The sequence below is a fragment of the Schistocerca gregaria genome, chromosome 5 (genome assembly GCF_023897955.1).
Source record: "Schistocerca gregaria isolate iqSchGreg1 chromosome 5, iqSchGreg1.2, whole genome shotgun sequence".
Taxonomy (NCBI): domain Eukaryota; kingdom Metazoa; phylum Arthropoda; class Insecta; order Orthoptera; family Acrididae; genus Schistocerca; species Schistocerca gregaria.
The window spans coordinates 655,458,979-655,475,807 of NC_064924.1; the positions used below are offsets into that span (position 1 = coordinate 655,458,979).

The following is a 16,829-nucleotide window of genomic DNA, read 5'->3' on the forward strand; positions in this document are numbered from 1 at the left end:
CATTATTGTTATTCAGTTGAGATACTATTCTAAAAATACATTTCACCTTCTCAAAAATTTTGGAAAATGCCTGCAGTGGAATGTGTCAGTAGTTTTTAACGTCTCTCTATTCCCTTTCTAAAATAGGGATTTGAGAATGTCATACTTCAGTCTCCCTGGAAAAAACTTTAATCTGGGATGTATCACATATTTCAGATAAGTATGGGGTTATTACATGGGAACAAATCATTAGTACTTTGTTAGAAACACCATCAAAACCTGATGAGCTTTTATCTTTTGAAGAGAACAAATAATTTTCATAATTTCAGAAGAAGATGGTGATATATTCGCATGACTAAATTTTATGAAAATTGTTTTCTCAACAAACTCTGCGGTTTTTCTCTTGAACTGGTTGTCCCTATACTTTATACTATATTTAAGAAATGTCATTAAAACATTTTATACCTGTAATTCATCGTTCATAACTTAATTCAATTCAGTAGTGATGTTATCCTGTTCTCTCTCTCGTTTTATTACATTATATGTAGCCTCAAGTCTGTGGTCAGAACTATTGATTTCTGTCATAATTTGCATCTTCTTTGATGCCTTAATAATTTTTCATTGTAATTTTGAGTTTCTGTAGTGCAGAACTGCTGCAAGATCTCTCTTCGTTCTTGCCAACATATGCATTTCCCACTTCCTTTGGAAAGATACTGAAATCCCTCTGGCAATCAGTGTTGTTGTTTTTTATATGACCTTTGTGATAGTAACCACTAGGCTATCCAATTACTGCATAGGTCCCAAATCTGCAACACATTGATCAATGCAAAAAGAGCTAGTTTGGGAGCTTAAACTGCTAATGTGTGGACCATAAATGCAGAGAAGAGAATCAACAAAGTTGTTCAAGAAACAGCAGAAACAGTAATTCATGCTGAAGACATTACAATACCTATCTCTTCAGTTGCACTTAACACAAGACTGTTCCGTGGTGGTCCGAATACATAGCAGAGGCTATCACAGAAGACAAAGAACATTACAGTGCCATAGGTTCTGTCTGTCTACTTAACACTAATTCCATCAATATTGGTGAACTTCTAGCAATATAGTACGCAGAAATATCTGCATCCCATAAATATCACCGTAAATTCAAACAATGTCACCTATTGACATATTGTAATGCTCTATCTCTTGAAACGTACAACATCCCCTTGTCAGATTAGGGATTAACCCTTTTCCTATGCACATCCTCCTACACTATTCCCCAGGTGCTGTGGATGTGTATAAGCATGGTGCATTGGTTTTCGTACAGTGCTGTGGATGTTTGTATGTTTCCTGAGATACAGATTTCTCACTGCTGTGAACAGGTTATGTCCATATCCTGATGAATACATATGTTTCAAATATTTCCCGTGAACCATATGTGCCTCATTGCATGCTATCATTTGCAGAAAGCCTCATTTCAATGTCTTGAGTAATTCGAGATATGATGGTTGTTATGACCACATGACGCGATGCCCAAGGACATGAATGGGCACATCACGCTCTGCAGTCCTTTTGATATAAAACCCAATAACTCCAGAATGAAATGAGATATCTTCTTGCTGAGAGTTTGAAATAAATTTCGATATCTTATCTGCATTTCATTCACTGCAATGTCTGAGCTAAAATCAACTATACACACAGTTTATGCAGTATGTTATTACCTCTGCAAACTCTTAAAAATTTTGTGCACTGTATTACTTATTTGTTGCAGTGCAGTAAGTGTGACGGATAATAAAAAGCAATTGAGCAAATCAAGATATCAGGCTGTAAGATTTGCAAAAGTCAATTTTATTTCACAGAATAGTTTTCGAAAAATCAGGTAAGTACTTCATATTGGCTGGGGCACTGTCTGTTAGCATTTGGGGAGTGATACAGCCACAAAAAAAGACACAACAATGCAGAATGTAGGAAGCTTGCCTGTAGCAGTGAAATGGTTAAATAGTCCTTTATATCAGTCTAGATATATGTCCTCACAACCAGACAAGACATATACCGATGCAACATCTGGATAAAAATGATAAAAATGCTGTCTTAAGAATTTTAACAGAGTATGACAAGATTGTGAATTTTTGGACGTGAAGTCTTTTCATCATACTAAGTTACGAGCTAGTGGACCAGCTATACAAGGAAATATTACTTTTATAAACAATAGAACTAAACATCCCAAGTGCTGATATAAGAACATACACAATATGCTGCATCCTGATGAAATGGAAAGAGAAATGGCAAAACACTACACATCACAGTCAACCCTGAAAAAACAAAAGTACCTTTAAGGTCTGAGACACATTGCTACTGAGTGCAAGAAGACAAGCTATTACCTTACGCTGTCTCTGAAATTTATGTACTCATGAATTTATGCAAGAAGAACCTCGCAGCACATCTGTAAAGCAGTCCTAATGGTTTGCCAATCCCACAAACCGCATAGTTACCCAACACATGCAATGTTACTAAAAACTAGGGAAACCACCTACCATATATTACAGTAGTTGATGTAACAGCCATAATTGTGTGCTAAGCTTCCTATGAAACAGTGGATATTATGGCAAAATCTGAAGTCAGGTCTTTTACTTGTCGGCTTAGGGAGTGAGTACAGAAGAGGAACACTCATGTTGCTGGTATCTCCCTTGATTACCATTCAGTCTGTACTCTGCACCTGAACCCAATATGATTGATTATATACCTTTCTATTTCTGTTTCTAGAAAGAAGGTGCCCTGCAAAGCAGTTGTAATGCTTTATAATACACTCGAAGATAGCGCAGCTACTAGAGACATGCAACATCAATTGCAAGTAGGAAACTGCTTACTGTAGTTTCTGTTGGATGACATGACAGGCTTAAGTTATATAAGCTTGTCACTATTTTTAAACATGATAGATACAAACTAGATTGCCATTAACTTTGTTTTATCTCTGTGACAACTTAATTTCATGAGTTTGGCTAATGGTTTATGATAGTATTCTCACTACTGAGGGGAAAAAAGGGCTTTGAATCCACCTGTATATCTTCAAATGCAGTATGAGGATTAGGGTACTAATAACCAAGTAGTTAAGTACATAAATAATCATACATGATCATGTGCATCATAATCTATAATGTAGTGGCCAAAATACATTTGTTAAGTCACAATTGTTGCTATTAAGTCTTCTGTTATGAAATTTTGGGGTGCTAAATATTACAGTGCTATTATACAGGATGGAATAGTGATTATTATATTTGATGTCGAAAGTCTGTGTGATGGCAACTGTTTGGCTTTGTCTGTCAACGTGTAGAAGTTTCTGCACTTGACAGTGTCAGTATCAACAAGTATTATGGGGTTGCAGATCATCAAGGTGTATAGAAGGGAGAAACGATAGAGGTACGCAGGGTACCCTCCGCCACACACCGTCAGGTGGCTTGCGGAGTATGGATGTAGATGTAGATGTCTATGTCTATGTGTGATTATGACTAGTAAGGTCTTAAAGCAGAAGTGAAAATGCAGTTACGAAAAGATAAGAAAATTCTTATTTCGCATAGCTACCATTTATTGATGGTGTTACAGTTGTGCATGGTGAGACCTAGTTGACAGGAGGTTTGAAGCAGCTCTTTAAACAGCTATATTGTATTTAACAACTTACTGTCCATCTGTCTGTCAGATTTTTCCCTTCACTGTAGTTTATAGGTGTCAGAGGCCGAGTGAACATGATGACACAGAAAGCTGCTCAGTGATTGCTGCAGAGTTGATAAATGACAGACGTTTTTTCAAAAGTGTCATTGCTTCTAATGGTATGATACATGCCAGTAAAAGAATTGGAGTAGTGGTAAGAGGAGATGCATAGGGCAAGCTATTCTTCTGTTACCTCTGCAACAAGGATGTGACCCATAGGGTGATGGTTTGGGAACACGAATTGTGCAAGGGTGGATAAGAATAATATGTTGGTCGGATGGGCAGAGGATGAATATTTCTCATTTTGGTATGTGACTTAACTTTGTATAGTCAAAGCTCTGGTGAAGAATGTTATCGAGATACTGCAGTTTGTTGTATGAAGAAGACTGTGATGTGATTTTGTGTGTGTGTGTGTGTGTGTGTGTGTGTGTGTGTGTGTGTGTGTGTGTAAGTAAGTATATTGAAAGCCTGAACATATTAAAACAAGGCTCTACTAGTAGGATTGTTACTGTTTCCATTCCTATATTGATTGATGTTTCTAATGTACTTAGCATGTATATAGATGTAATTCTGTCACAATTGTGGTCACCTATTATACATTCTGTCTTTGTTTCAATTTCAGAGTTACTTGAATTTAATACTTATGAATCCCATATTAGCTTCATCTCTTCCTGTAAGAAAATTCCTAGACCCAGAGAATTACTCTACATCATTCCAAGGTATGGCATAATCCTAACTAATACTCGATACCTCATTTTATAGTAATCAAATGTTCATAGTTTTGTTTTCATTCCTAATGAAATCAAGGGCCATTAGCTACTAAGTTGTTTTGTTATACTGTTACATTGTAACCGCAATCAACTCCAAATCTGAAAGCAGGGACCTCAATGAATTACAGCATTTAGCAGTGAAAGTAAGTTTATTACAGACTGGGAAACACCTGATGTCAGAGAAAAGCTGCCTCGTAACCTTTGACCACAACCCATTCAGGAGGATTATTGAAATACCAGCCCACCGGCCCATCATATCCATACTGAACAAAAGACCCTTGTGCACCAGATACTGGAAACTGGCCCTACTGTCCACAATCGTGAACAGGATGAGCACATGGGTGTGGCCAGGACAGCTGTCTTAAAAGAAACCCTTCTTGATATTTTCAACTGCATATGATTTTTTGCTATAACTAGGTACATGGATTGCAGTCCTTAATGATACTACTACTGAAACCAGGCAAGGGTGATACCACCTCCTCAGGCAGTTACTGTAGTGTTGCTGCCACAAGCCATGTAGACCCTTGGGTGGGTGTAAACTAACCATTTAGTATGGTTAAAAAAGGGGAAGAAGATCATAAGCTTCTGACTCTTTGTTCAGAAGGTATCTTTCTACCCAGTATAACTGACACCACTACCCTCTGCAATATGTTTTCCTATGTAATCAATGCTGTTGAAGGCATGTTGTTGTTGTCTTCAGTTCTGAGACTGGTTTGATGCAGCTCTCCGTGCTACTCTATCCTGTGCAAGCTTCTTCACCTCCCAGTACCTAATGCAACCTACATCCTTCTGAATCTGCTTAGTGTATTCATCTCTTGGTCTTCCTCTACGTCGGCCAGAGTGGCCGTGCGGTTCTAAGCGCTGGAACCGATTGACCGCTATGGTCGCAGGTTCAAATCCTGCCTTGGGCGTGGATGTTTGTGATGTCCTTAGGTTAGTTGGGTTTAATTAATTCTAGGTTCTAGGCGACTGATGACCTCAGAAGTTAAGTCGGATAGTGCTCAGAGCCATTTCTCCCTCTACGATTTTTACCCTCCACACTGCCCTCCAATACTAAATTGGTGATTTCTTGATGGCTCAGAACATGTCCTACCTATCAATCCCTTCTTCTAGCCAAGTTGTGCCACAAACATCTCTTCTTCCCAATCCTATCAACACCTCCTCATTAGTTATGTGATCTACCCATCCAATCTTCAGCATTCTTCTGTAGCACCACATTTCAAAAGCTTCTATTCTCTTCTTGTCTAAACTATTTATCGTCCATGTTTCACTTCCATACGTGGCTACACCCCGTACAAATACTTTCAGAAATGATTTTCTGACACTTAAATCTATACTCAGTGTTAACAAATTTCTCTTCTTCAGAAACGCTTTCCGTGCCATTGCTAGTCTACACTTTATATTCTCTCTACTTCGACCATCATCAGCTATTTTGCTCCCCAAATAGCAAAACTCCTTCACTACTTCAAGTGTCTCGTTTTCTAATCTAATACCCTCAGCATCACCCAACTTAATTTGACTACATTCCATTATTCTCATTTTGCTTTTGTTGATGTTCATCTTAATCCTCCTTTCAAGATACTATCCATTCTATTCTTCCAAGTCCTTTGCTGTCTCTGACAGAATTACAATGTCATCGGCAAAATTCAAAGTTTTTATTTCTTCTCCATGGATTTTAATACCTACTCGGAATTTTTCTTTTGTTTCCTTCACTGCTTGCTCAATATACAGATTTAATAACATTGGGGAGAGGCTACAACCCTGTCTCACTCCCTTCCCAACCACTGCTTCCCTTTCATGTCCCTCAACTGTTATAACTGCCATTTGGTTTCTATACAAATTGTAAATAGCCTTTCGCTCCCTGTATTTTACCCCTGCCACCTTTAGAATTTGAAAGAGAGTATTCCAATCAACATTGTCAAACGCTTTCGCTAAGAGTACAGATGCTAGGAACGTAGGTTTGCCTTTCCTTAATCTTTCTTCTAAGATAAGTCGTAAGGTCAGTATTGCCTCACGTGTTCCAATATTTCTACGGAATCCAAATTGATCTTCCCCAAGGTCGGCTTCTACTAGTTTTTCCATTCGTCTGTAAAGAATTCACGTTTGTATTTTGCAGCTGTGGCTTATTAAACTGACTGTTCGGTAATTTTCACATCTGTCAACACCTGCTTTCTTTGAGATTGGAATTATTATATTCTTCTTGAAGTCTGAGGGCCTTTCACCTGTCTCATACATCTTGCTCACCAGATGGTAGAGTTTTGTCAGGACTGGCTCTCCCAAGGCCGTCAGTAGTTCTAATGGAATGTTGTCTACTCCCGGGGCCTTGTTTTGACTAAGGTCCTTCAGTGCTCTGTCAAACTCTTCACGCAGTATTGTATCTCCCACTTCATCTTCATCTACATATTGTCCTCAAGTACATCGCCCTTGTATAGACCCTCTATATACTCCTTCCACCTTTCTGCTTTCTCTTCTTTGCTTAGAACTGGGTTTTTATCTGAGCTCTTGATATTCATACAAGTGGTTCTCTTTTCTCCAAAGGTCTCTTTAATTTTCCTGTAGGTAGTATCTATCTTGCCCCTACTGAGCTAAGCCTCTACATCCTTACATTTGTCCTCTAGCCATACCTGCTTAGCCATTTTGCGCTACCTGTCGATCTCATTTTTGAGAGGTTTGTATTCCTTTTTGCCTGCTTCAGTTACTGCATTTTTATATTTTCCCCTCTCATCAATTAAATTCAGTAATTCTTCTGTTACCCAAGGATTTCTACTAGCCCTTGTCTTCTTACCTACTTGATCCTCTGCTGCCTTCACTACTCCATCCCTCAGAGCTACCCATTCTTCTTCTACTGTATTTCTTTCCCCCATTCGTGTCAATTGTTCACTATCATCACTGTGCTCCCATTACGTTATTTGACTATCTTCTGACTTATTTGATATGTATGACTCAATTGTTGTTGGATTTTGTGTGTTTATTTTGAAATATATATTATGTACATAAGAGTGTATGTATTTGTACCAACCTGTTGCAGTGCGGATGGTGTCACATTTCGCTTGCAATGAAAAAGTCAAAAAAGGAGGACACATTTCTTTCTTGTTTTATCAGGGTCGTTCAATAAGTAATGCAACACATTGTTTTTTCTTTCTTCCTTGTTTTTCCTTCTTTCTTTCTTGTTTTGCCTTTCTTGGCCAATGTCATATGAAAGAATGCAGAATTTGTTGTGGGACTTTGTGCAATATTCCTGCTTCAGCTCCTGTAGTTTCTCAAAGTTTTGTTAGGTGATGGCACTATACATACCCTTCAAAATGGTGTCTGTAATGGAGGTGCGTTTCAAGGAGAGGCGATCGATGGATCACAATAAAATACCACACTGCACAACTGGAGTTCTGTGTTTATAGTGCTGACACACTAGTCCAACAGATGGGGTACATAAATGTGTGTGGCTTCCTTGCCACAGAATACACTCCTGGAAATGGAAAAAAGAAAACATTGACACCAGTGTGTCAGACCCACCATACTTGCTCCGGACACTGCGAGAGGGCTGTACAAGCAATGATCACACGCACGGCACAGCGGACACACCAGGAACCGCGGTGTGGGCCGTCGTTGCAGCATTTGTGCACCACCGCCGTCAGTGTCAGCCAGTTTGCCGTGGCATACGGAGCTCCATCGCAGTCTTTAACACTGGTAGCATGCCGCGACAGCGTGGACGTGAACCGTATGTGCAGTTGACGGACTTTGAGCGAGGGCGTATAGTGGGCATGCGGGAGGCCGGGTGGACGTACCGCCGAATTGCTCAACACGTGGGGCGTGAGGTCTCCACAGTACATCGATGTTGTCGCCAGTGGTCGGTGGAAGGTGCACGTGCCGGTCGACCTGGGACCGGACCGCAGCGACGCACGGATGCACGCCAAGACCGTAGGATCCTACGCAGTGCCGTAGGGGACCGCACCGCCACTTCCCAGCAAATTAGGGACACTGTTGCTCCTGGGGTATCGGCGAGGACCATTCGCAACCGTCTCCATGAAGCTGGGCTACGGTCCCGCACACCGTTAGGCCGTCTTCCTCTCACGCCCCAACATCGTGCAGCCTCCAGTGGTGTCGTGACAGGCGTGAATGGGGGGACAAATGGAGACATGTCATCTTCAGCGATGAGAGTCGCTTCTGCCTTGGTGCCAATGATGGTCGTATGCATGTTTGGCGCCGTGCAGGTGAGCGCTACAATCAGGACTGCATACGACCGAGGCACACAGGGCCAACACCTGGCATCATGGTGTGGGGAGCGATCTCCTACACTGGCCGTACACCTCTGGTGATCGTCGAGGTGACACTGAATAGTGCACGGTACATCCAAACCGTCATCGAACCCATCGTTCTACCATTCCTAGACCGGCAAGGGAACTTGCTGTTCCAACAGGACAATGCACGTCCGCATGTATCCCGTGCCACCCAACGTGCTCTAGAAGGTGTAAGTCAACTACCCTGGCCAGCAAGATCTCCGGATCTGTCCCCCATTGAGCATGTTTGGGACTGGATGAAGGGTCGTCTCACGCGGTCTGCACGTCCAGCACGAACGCTGGTCCAACTGAGGCGCCAGGTGGAAATGACATGGCAAGCCGTACCACAGGACTACATCCAGCATCTCTACGATCGTCTCCATGGGAGAATAGCAGCCTGCATTGCAGCGAAAGGTGGATATACACTGTACTAGTGCTGACATTGTGCATGCTCTGCTGCCTGTGTCTATGTGCCTGTGGTTCTGTCAGTGTGATCATGTGATGTATCTGACCCCAGGAATGTGTCAATAAAGTTTCCCCTTCCTGGGACAATGAATTCAAGGTGTTCTTATTTCAATTTCCAGGAGTGTAGCATCAAAAGCAATAATTTTGGTCCAATGAAGGATTCACTTCGTGGGAAGCAGTAAGTGGATGATAGGGAGGTTATTGATATTGCAAGACGTTGGCTCTGAGGCCAACTAGTAGAATAGTACCATGTGGGCATACAGGCTCTCCCAGTAAGTTGGCATAAGCCCATCATGTTGAACAGAGATTATGTTGAAAAATAGGGGCTTGTAGCCAAAAGAGTGGGAAATAATATGTTGTGTTAGAATCCTAAATAAAACCAACCTGCTTTCAGAAAAAAGAAATTATTGCTTTACTTATTGATGCTTCTTTTACTGTAATAAAAGTGACTTGGTAGTTTCATAGTTCTAATTGTTATTAATCAGGTTTTTTTTCCAGTTGGTTTTGCTCAACATAAGTTTTTGAATTATTATCTTCATGAATTTAATATAGTTGAATTGATAAAAATCCTATTCACCCAGTAGGGGCAGGAGAAAACACACAAAAGTTAACAAAATGTACAAGCTTGCAAAGGAAGAAGAATGAAGGCGAAAGGCTAGAGATGTTAAGGAAATACAGAGAATTAGGGAAAAGTTGCCTAGAACACTGGATCAGGGGAGGCTTCATAGATGGGATGAGAAGGAAAGAATGATTTTTGGGGGTTCTGCACCAGTCCATATTTGGAAACCTGAGAGCTTAACGGATGAAGATACAGTGAGACTTCCCCAGTGTTCTTTCTACCACAACCTATACAAGCCCTGTAACTGGCAAAACATATGCTATCAAATGGAAAGCCACATGTGAAGCAACACATGTTGTGTACCGGTTGTTACATAAACACTATTCGACCTCCTGCATTGATATGACTACCACCAAGTTATCACACTCAAGTTTTAACTGTCCGTCACTTCCTGATGGAATGTCCATTTCTTAACTCTTTACGTTCTCATTTGGGTTTGCCATCTGAGTTATTGGCCGTTTTAGCAAATGATACGCTGTCTGTTGACCACGTCTTACTTTTTACCTGGCAAAGCAATATGGCAAAGGCCATTTACTTTTTAGTTTTGGACCTTCGCTTCTGTATTCTGTTTTTGTTTTAGTCCTTTTCCATGTGTCTGTTTTTAGCTGTCTTCTTTTATGTCAATTGGGAGTGATGCATAGTCATTTTTTAACTCCTCTGTCTTTGTATTCTATTGACTTTGGTTCCTATGACCCCAGTTATTTGTGCACCCTAAAGCGAAACTAAACCAAACCAAACCAAACCAAGTTTTCACTTAGGATGAATGGACATAGGCAGAGGGAGTATAGTGTGACACACAATATCCTGTTGCAGAGCATGCTTTGCGACATGAAAATCATGACCTTGGTGACTGTTGCTCCTCACATGCCATCTTGATTCTTTCCCTGACAGGAGTTTCTCAGAACTCCACAGGTGGGAACTGGCATTACAATATGTCCTTGGTTTTTGCTATCCAGCTAGCTTTAATTGATAAATGTAAATTTATTGGTCTCATAATTCCTTCTCCATAACTGTTCTGTTCTCCATTCCCTTTTAGTTTTCTATATATTTTATTTTCTGACTTATCTGTCTTTCCCTGTCCCCCAGCTCTGCCACTTAGCTTTCCTCTCTTAACTCTTGCTCAGTGTTTTGTCCGTAATATCTGTCTTGGTTATTAATTTTCTTCCACGACTAAGCTCTCATCTTTTCAAATCTCATCTGATGCAGCCCCCAAAAATTAGTTTTCCTTCTCATTCCATTCCATAAGTCTCCTTACTTACTTTCCCGAATTTTCTGGATTTCCTAAACCTCGCCAGACCTTTTTCCTTCATCCCTCTTCCTTCCCCTTCAACTCTTCTGCCAAAAGGAGGGTCCACTGGGTTGAAAGCTTCTACATTTTGTTAACTTTGGTGTGTTTTCTCGTGCCGCTGCTGGGTGAATACATCTTTTTATCTAGCCAGTCATATTTTCAAAAAACAGTTATTTTTGTTGATATAGCTTTGTGAATTGTTTGATAATGACTTGCCTTGTAGTTACTACATATTAAGTGGTGGTTTTATATTGCAAAAAACTATTCCATAGCCAAGATTGCATAAAATTTGTCTTTATTTAAGACAACCCGTTTCAACAGACTATGTTGTGATGGTCAGGTCTTAAAATCTTTTCTTGTAAAACATGTTCACTTTATGCTGAACCTCACACACGAGATGTCAGGTGAATAAAAAAGCAGCACTTATAAAAGGTTTGTCATCGCTAAAATATTTAAAAACGTAAAATACCTTATGCAAAAGCATATGTCCATATACATAGTGCTAACAGACGCTTGTTACATCGTACAAACGCGGTAAACATAGCACATCTGTTTACATGTGATGGACATATCTAAATAGTGTGAATCCACTTCTTTATTGGTATTGTCAAACAATCTGTAAAGGTCAACTATGTGAAGTATGTAGTATATGTTACATCTCTGTATGTTTGACTTCTATGATCATTCATCTTTAATATCTGTTTTTCTGTATATGATCGCTACATCATGATCAGTTTTCAATTACTATCCGATGGGTTACTGCTTACTGTGTTAGAACATCTACTATTCTGCTAAAGATACATCACGATGAATGTATAGTCCATATGGACTCCATGTCTACATTTGTAATGATATGTGAGTAATATTAGTCTTCGTTTGTAAGTATTACTCGGGGTCACCCATTACCCTTATGCTGTTTTTGTATGTGTTTTTCTGTAGTTGGCTTTTTATTTTCATTGATATAGGTACTGTGATGATGGTGTTTTACTTACATTGATAATGATAATAAAGAAAGATTAATACAGTTTTATGTCATGCTCTTTCTCAAATATATAATGGTTGTTGAAAGTAACCTGGAAAAAAATAGGAACTTTACAAACTACTATGTTAGTTAGGCACAAATTAAGTAGTATATCATCAATAGAAATAAAGATTTTATATAAAAAATGCTGCAGATTCTTTGTCTTTCTTTACAGGATGAATGTGAAGATGTTAAATGGCTGCTGCGTTGCCTGTTTTGTAGGTTTATGCACAACCTTGTCACCTGTAGCTAGCTTTACTTCAGCAACACTGCCCTCTGTCAGTGATTCGTTAATCACAATGTTGTTTTATTCAAGCTAGAGAGTAAATATGACTGTGCCCTCTGACTAACTGCATTATAAAAAATAATTTTGGCAAAGAATCTATGGTTTGTGAAATAGTTTGTCATTTGAACAGCATACCACTCACAAGTTACGGAAGCATCTACAATGTTGGACATGCACTACATTTCATAGTAGGATTTAGTATTGTACAGTTCCTTTTGTATTGTAACATACTACTGGTTTAAATTTTAATTCAACAGTGAAAATAATCGACCTTTGACAATATAATGTAATTGTAGAGATGATAAATCTACTCACCAAGTGATAGTAGGAGAAAACACACATTAAAAAAAAAAAAGATTTTACTTATGAAAGCTTTCAGAGCCAGTGGCTCCTTCTTCTGGCAGAAAGTTTATATGAGAAGGAAAGATGTGAAGGGAAAGGAACAGGAGAGGTTTAGGAAAGTGATAGAGTGCAGAAAAGTCACCCAGAAACCCAGGTCATGGAGACGTACTGGACAAGATGAGAAGGAAAAACTGATTGTTGTGGGACTGCACTAGACAAGATTTGAAAATCTGAGAGCTTAAGGGTGGAAGACAGGGTAATATGCAAGACCAAGTTTACTCCTAGAACATTGAGCATGCGTTAATGAGATTGAACAGCTAAGTACATTGTATGTAACAGATGTGGGAGGGGGGTGGGTGGGGAATGAAAGATGTAAAAAACTCGGAGTGAAGAAAGGAGTAGTTTCTGTGAAGAAGTGCTGAGCTAGAAGAAATTAATGTAAATTAATGCTAAGTGGGTGGACAGAGCCAAGAACATGTTGTAGTGCTAGTTCCAACCTGCGGTGTTCTGAGAAGCGGGTATCTGGGGGAAGAATCCAGATGGCGAATGTATTGAAACACACTAAGGTCATGACTGTTGTGTTGTAGAGCATGCTCTGTAAAGGGATGTTGTTGCCAGTATACACCCTGTGTGTATGCTCATTCATCCTAACTGACAACTTGTTGATAGTCATTACAATGTAAAAAGCTGAACAACGTTTACATAACATAGCCATTGTATGATACTCCATAATACAGTTATTGTAGAAACTGTTATTTCAAGAATATCGCAAAGAACATTTTTCTATCTATAAGTGATTGGATACTTACTATTATCAGTGTTACTAATTAATGAAACAACTCTGAGTTTAGATGTTTAGTTAATAATCCACAATAAATCTCTGTAGTCTGTTTCTCTTGAATATATCTACTGCTGTCTTTACAGAAGTGGCTTTACAACATGTCTCAATGGCTCTTAGAGGAGAAGTTAACTATGAAATAATGAGGCCTATACCTGAAATGGGTTGGCGTATTCGGAAACATTATTTCCTGGTAAAAAATCATAACCAACCTAAAGATGAAATGGTGCTTTCTTGGGTTGAATACGGACCTGACAAACATTTGGATGACCGTGAAATGCTAAGTGCTTGCAAGAGCATTTCAAGTATGCAGGTATGTATCTAACATTATTCAGACAGTTTATTTTCTTTCTTTTTATTGTCATATTAATATTTGTGTAATACAGAGTTTTGCAGAAGATAATGAAATGTAGAAATGTATGTCATTGTTTTTGCAGTTGATCTAAGTGAATTGAACTGAAAACATTGAAGGGCATTCAGTCAAACATCTTGTTTGCACTAAATTATTTGATAATTGCAAATTCCATTCAACCCATTTTCACCACTTTTCCAAGAAAAGTAGCTGTGCAAGTGATTTATCTGTTGGCTCTTTATTCCAACAGCATCCATTTATCCAGAAACCAGAATTTATAAACTCCAATGAGATTGGAGGGTATGTAGTTCGTGCTCTAAATAATGCAGGAACCTTGCGTGATTTACTATATTGTTCAAAACCTAAATCAACGTTTCTGAGAAAGTACGGCAACCCCAAGCAGCGTAAGCCATTGTTGGTTGAAGAAGTTTCACTGTATGGAAAGCAGATCCTTGAAGCCCTTTCTTTCTTAAATTCTAAAGGTCTCCCATATGGTAAGTATTTTCATCACATTGTGTATGATCATTGTATGAATGTTACCACTGGTTGTTTAAGGTGTTTGTGTCATTTTACAGGCCATCTGCACCCAGGAAATGTAATCGTAGAAAATGGACGAATCAAGTTAATCGACATTGAAAATGGTATTTTGGGACTTCCATCTTTCTACAGGCCATATATACTACACCACAAAAAAATTAAGACAATGGAAGCCGTGGACGTGTATTGTTTTGGACATGTAATTTATGAAATGGCCTTTGCTTATCCTCTTTATGACTCAGTCTGTGATATTCTGCCACCACATTGTCCGCCATTGCTACGTAAGTGTAGAAGAAATACAAATTTTTTTACATAAGAAGCTCAAATGTCTGAATACAACTTCTTGAACTCTTAGGAAGATAGTGGAAATACTGTACTACTACTACTACTACTACTACTACTACTACCACCACTACTACATTTCTGTAATTATGTAGCATTAAGAAAATAGTTCTAGTTGCCTGACGAAAATGTGAAGTACTCAGAAGGCATGTTCAGATGTAACTTCACCACATTTGCACTCTTGGCAGGTATGTAAATGATTACTGTTTTTCAAATCTAATGTTGTTACCAGCCGTGGTAGGGTATATAAGACATTGGGGAGAGTGCTTGATGCTGAGTGATCAATGTAATGAACATAAAGATGCCACATACTCCTGTGAGACAGTGTTATGAGCACTTGATTCTGCAATGTGCCTCGTAAGTTTGGTGAGTTTTGACGTCGTTTCCTTGTTTACGAGGGTACCCCTGTGAGAGTCACTAGAATTGATTAGTCAGAAGTTTGACGAGAATACCACTGAACTTTTTAGGCACGTCTTGACTTCCACGTATTTTCTTTTTAATGGAGAATACTACGAACAAACGGAGGGAGTCGCCATGGGTAGCCCACTCTCACCGGTGGTAGCGAATTTGTACATGGAGAACTTAGAGGAGAAAGCCCTATCGTCAGCCGAATGGAAACCTACTTGCTTTTTCCGTTACGTGGACGACGCGTTCGTCATCTGGCCACATGTGATGGATAAACTCCTTGACTTCCTTACACATCTAAACTCCATACAACCCAACATCAAATTCACTATGGAGACTGAAACAGAGGGTAAATTACCTTTCCTTGACGTCTTGGTCAAGAGAAGGGCTGACGGCACCCTTGGTCATAGGGTGTATTGGAAGACAACGCACACTGATCTGTATTTGCACGCAGACAGCTGCCACCACCCTTCACAGAGGAATGGGGTACTTAAAACTCTAGTACATAGGGCGCGCACTATCTCTGACACAGAGAGTCTACCCCAGGAATTGGAACATCTGAGAACTGTATTTTGAAAAAATGGGTGGCAGATTCAACGTGCTCTCCGCCCAACCACTGCAGCACAACTTGTTGAGATGGATGAAGTCACGAGGGACGAGGTAGGCACTGCATTTATTCCATACAAAGGCTCACTCTCGGGGAAAATCGCCCGCATTCTGAAAAAACACCGGGTCGGAACTGTGTTTCGTCCTCCAAATAAAACTCGTGCACTGGTGGGGAGCGCCAAAGATGACCTCGGTTTGAGGAAGGCTGGCGTGTACCAGATTCCATGTCAATGTGGCAAGTCGTATATTGGTCAGACGATGCGTACCGTCAAGGATCGATGCCATGAACACCAGAGGCACACTCGACTGATGTATCCGAGCAAGTCGGCGGTCGCTGAACATTGTTTGTCGGAAAATCACGCTATGGAATATGACCGCACGAGGATTCTGGTACAAACGTTGAGATACTGGGACAGCGTTGTTAGAGAGGCCATCGATATTCGCACCAGTGAAGACCTTATAAACCGTGACTGTGGCTGTAATCTTAGCAAGGCGTGGGAACCAGCGATTGGGTTAATCAAGAGTAAATCGAGCAAACCTATAGTTGTGACGACCACGGCGGACAGAGCCATACACCAACGTCATATCAAATGCCATCGCAATCTGTTCCACCACGCGACCGTGGCGCGGGGCGCGGATGGTGGAGGGAGCGTGCCTGCGGGCGGAGGGTATTTAAATCGCGCCGCCGCCGCCACCGCGACTGAACCCAGTTCCCCCTGAGCAGCCATTGCGTGCGGGTCTCCGTGCGGGTCTCCGTGCCGGCACGTTCACAGGAGCTCAGTCCGTCAGTTCACCTGATGATGGCGACATGTTTGATCGCCGAAATATTGTGCCCGTTGGACACTATAGACCGGCAGTACACCCGTGGATATTTTGATTATAAAAATTCTGGTTAACCACATCTGACCACTGTAAGGGAAAATTGTCATTTTACCACTGGTAATCACTTCACATCTCTGCTTACCATCTGAGAACAAGTAACGGACCATGCAACTTCGTGTGTGTCGTCCTGCAGGAT

General features: G+C 40.3%; 1 protein-coding gene across 3 annotated transcripts in view; it reads left to right on the plus strand.

Moving 5' to 3' along the window:
* Positions 1-16,829, plus strand: part of LOC126272673 (PX domain-containing protein kinase-like protein) — a 137,399-nt gene that overhangs the window by 29,305 nt on the left and 91,265 nt on the right. For all 3 annotated transcript variants that reach the window (XM_049975690.1, XM_049975691.1, XM_049975692.1), the window contains exons 3-6: positions 4,289-4,385; positions 13,656-13,882; positions 14,172-14,415; positions 14,497-14,739. In XM_049975690.1, coding sequence (XP_049831647.1) covers positions 4,289-4,385; positions 13,656-13,882; positions 14,172-14,415; positions 14,497-14,739 — 811 coding nt within the window. The remainder of the gene's footprint in view (positions 1-4,288; positions 4,386-13,655; positions 13,883-14,171; positions 14,416-14,496; positions 14,740-16,829) is intronic.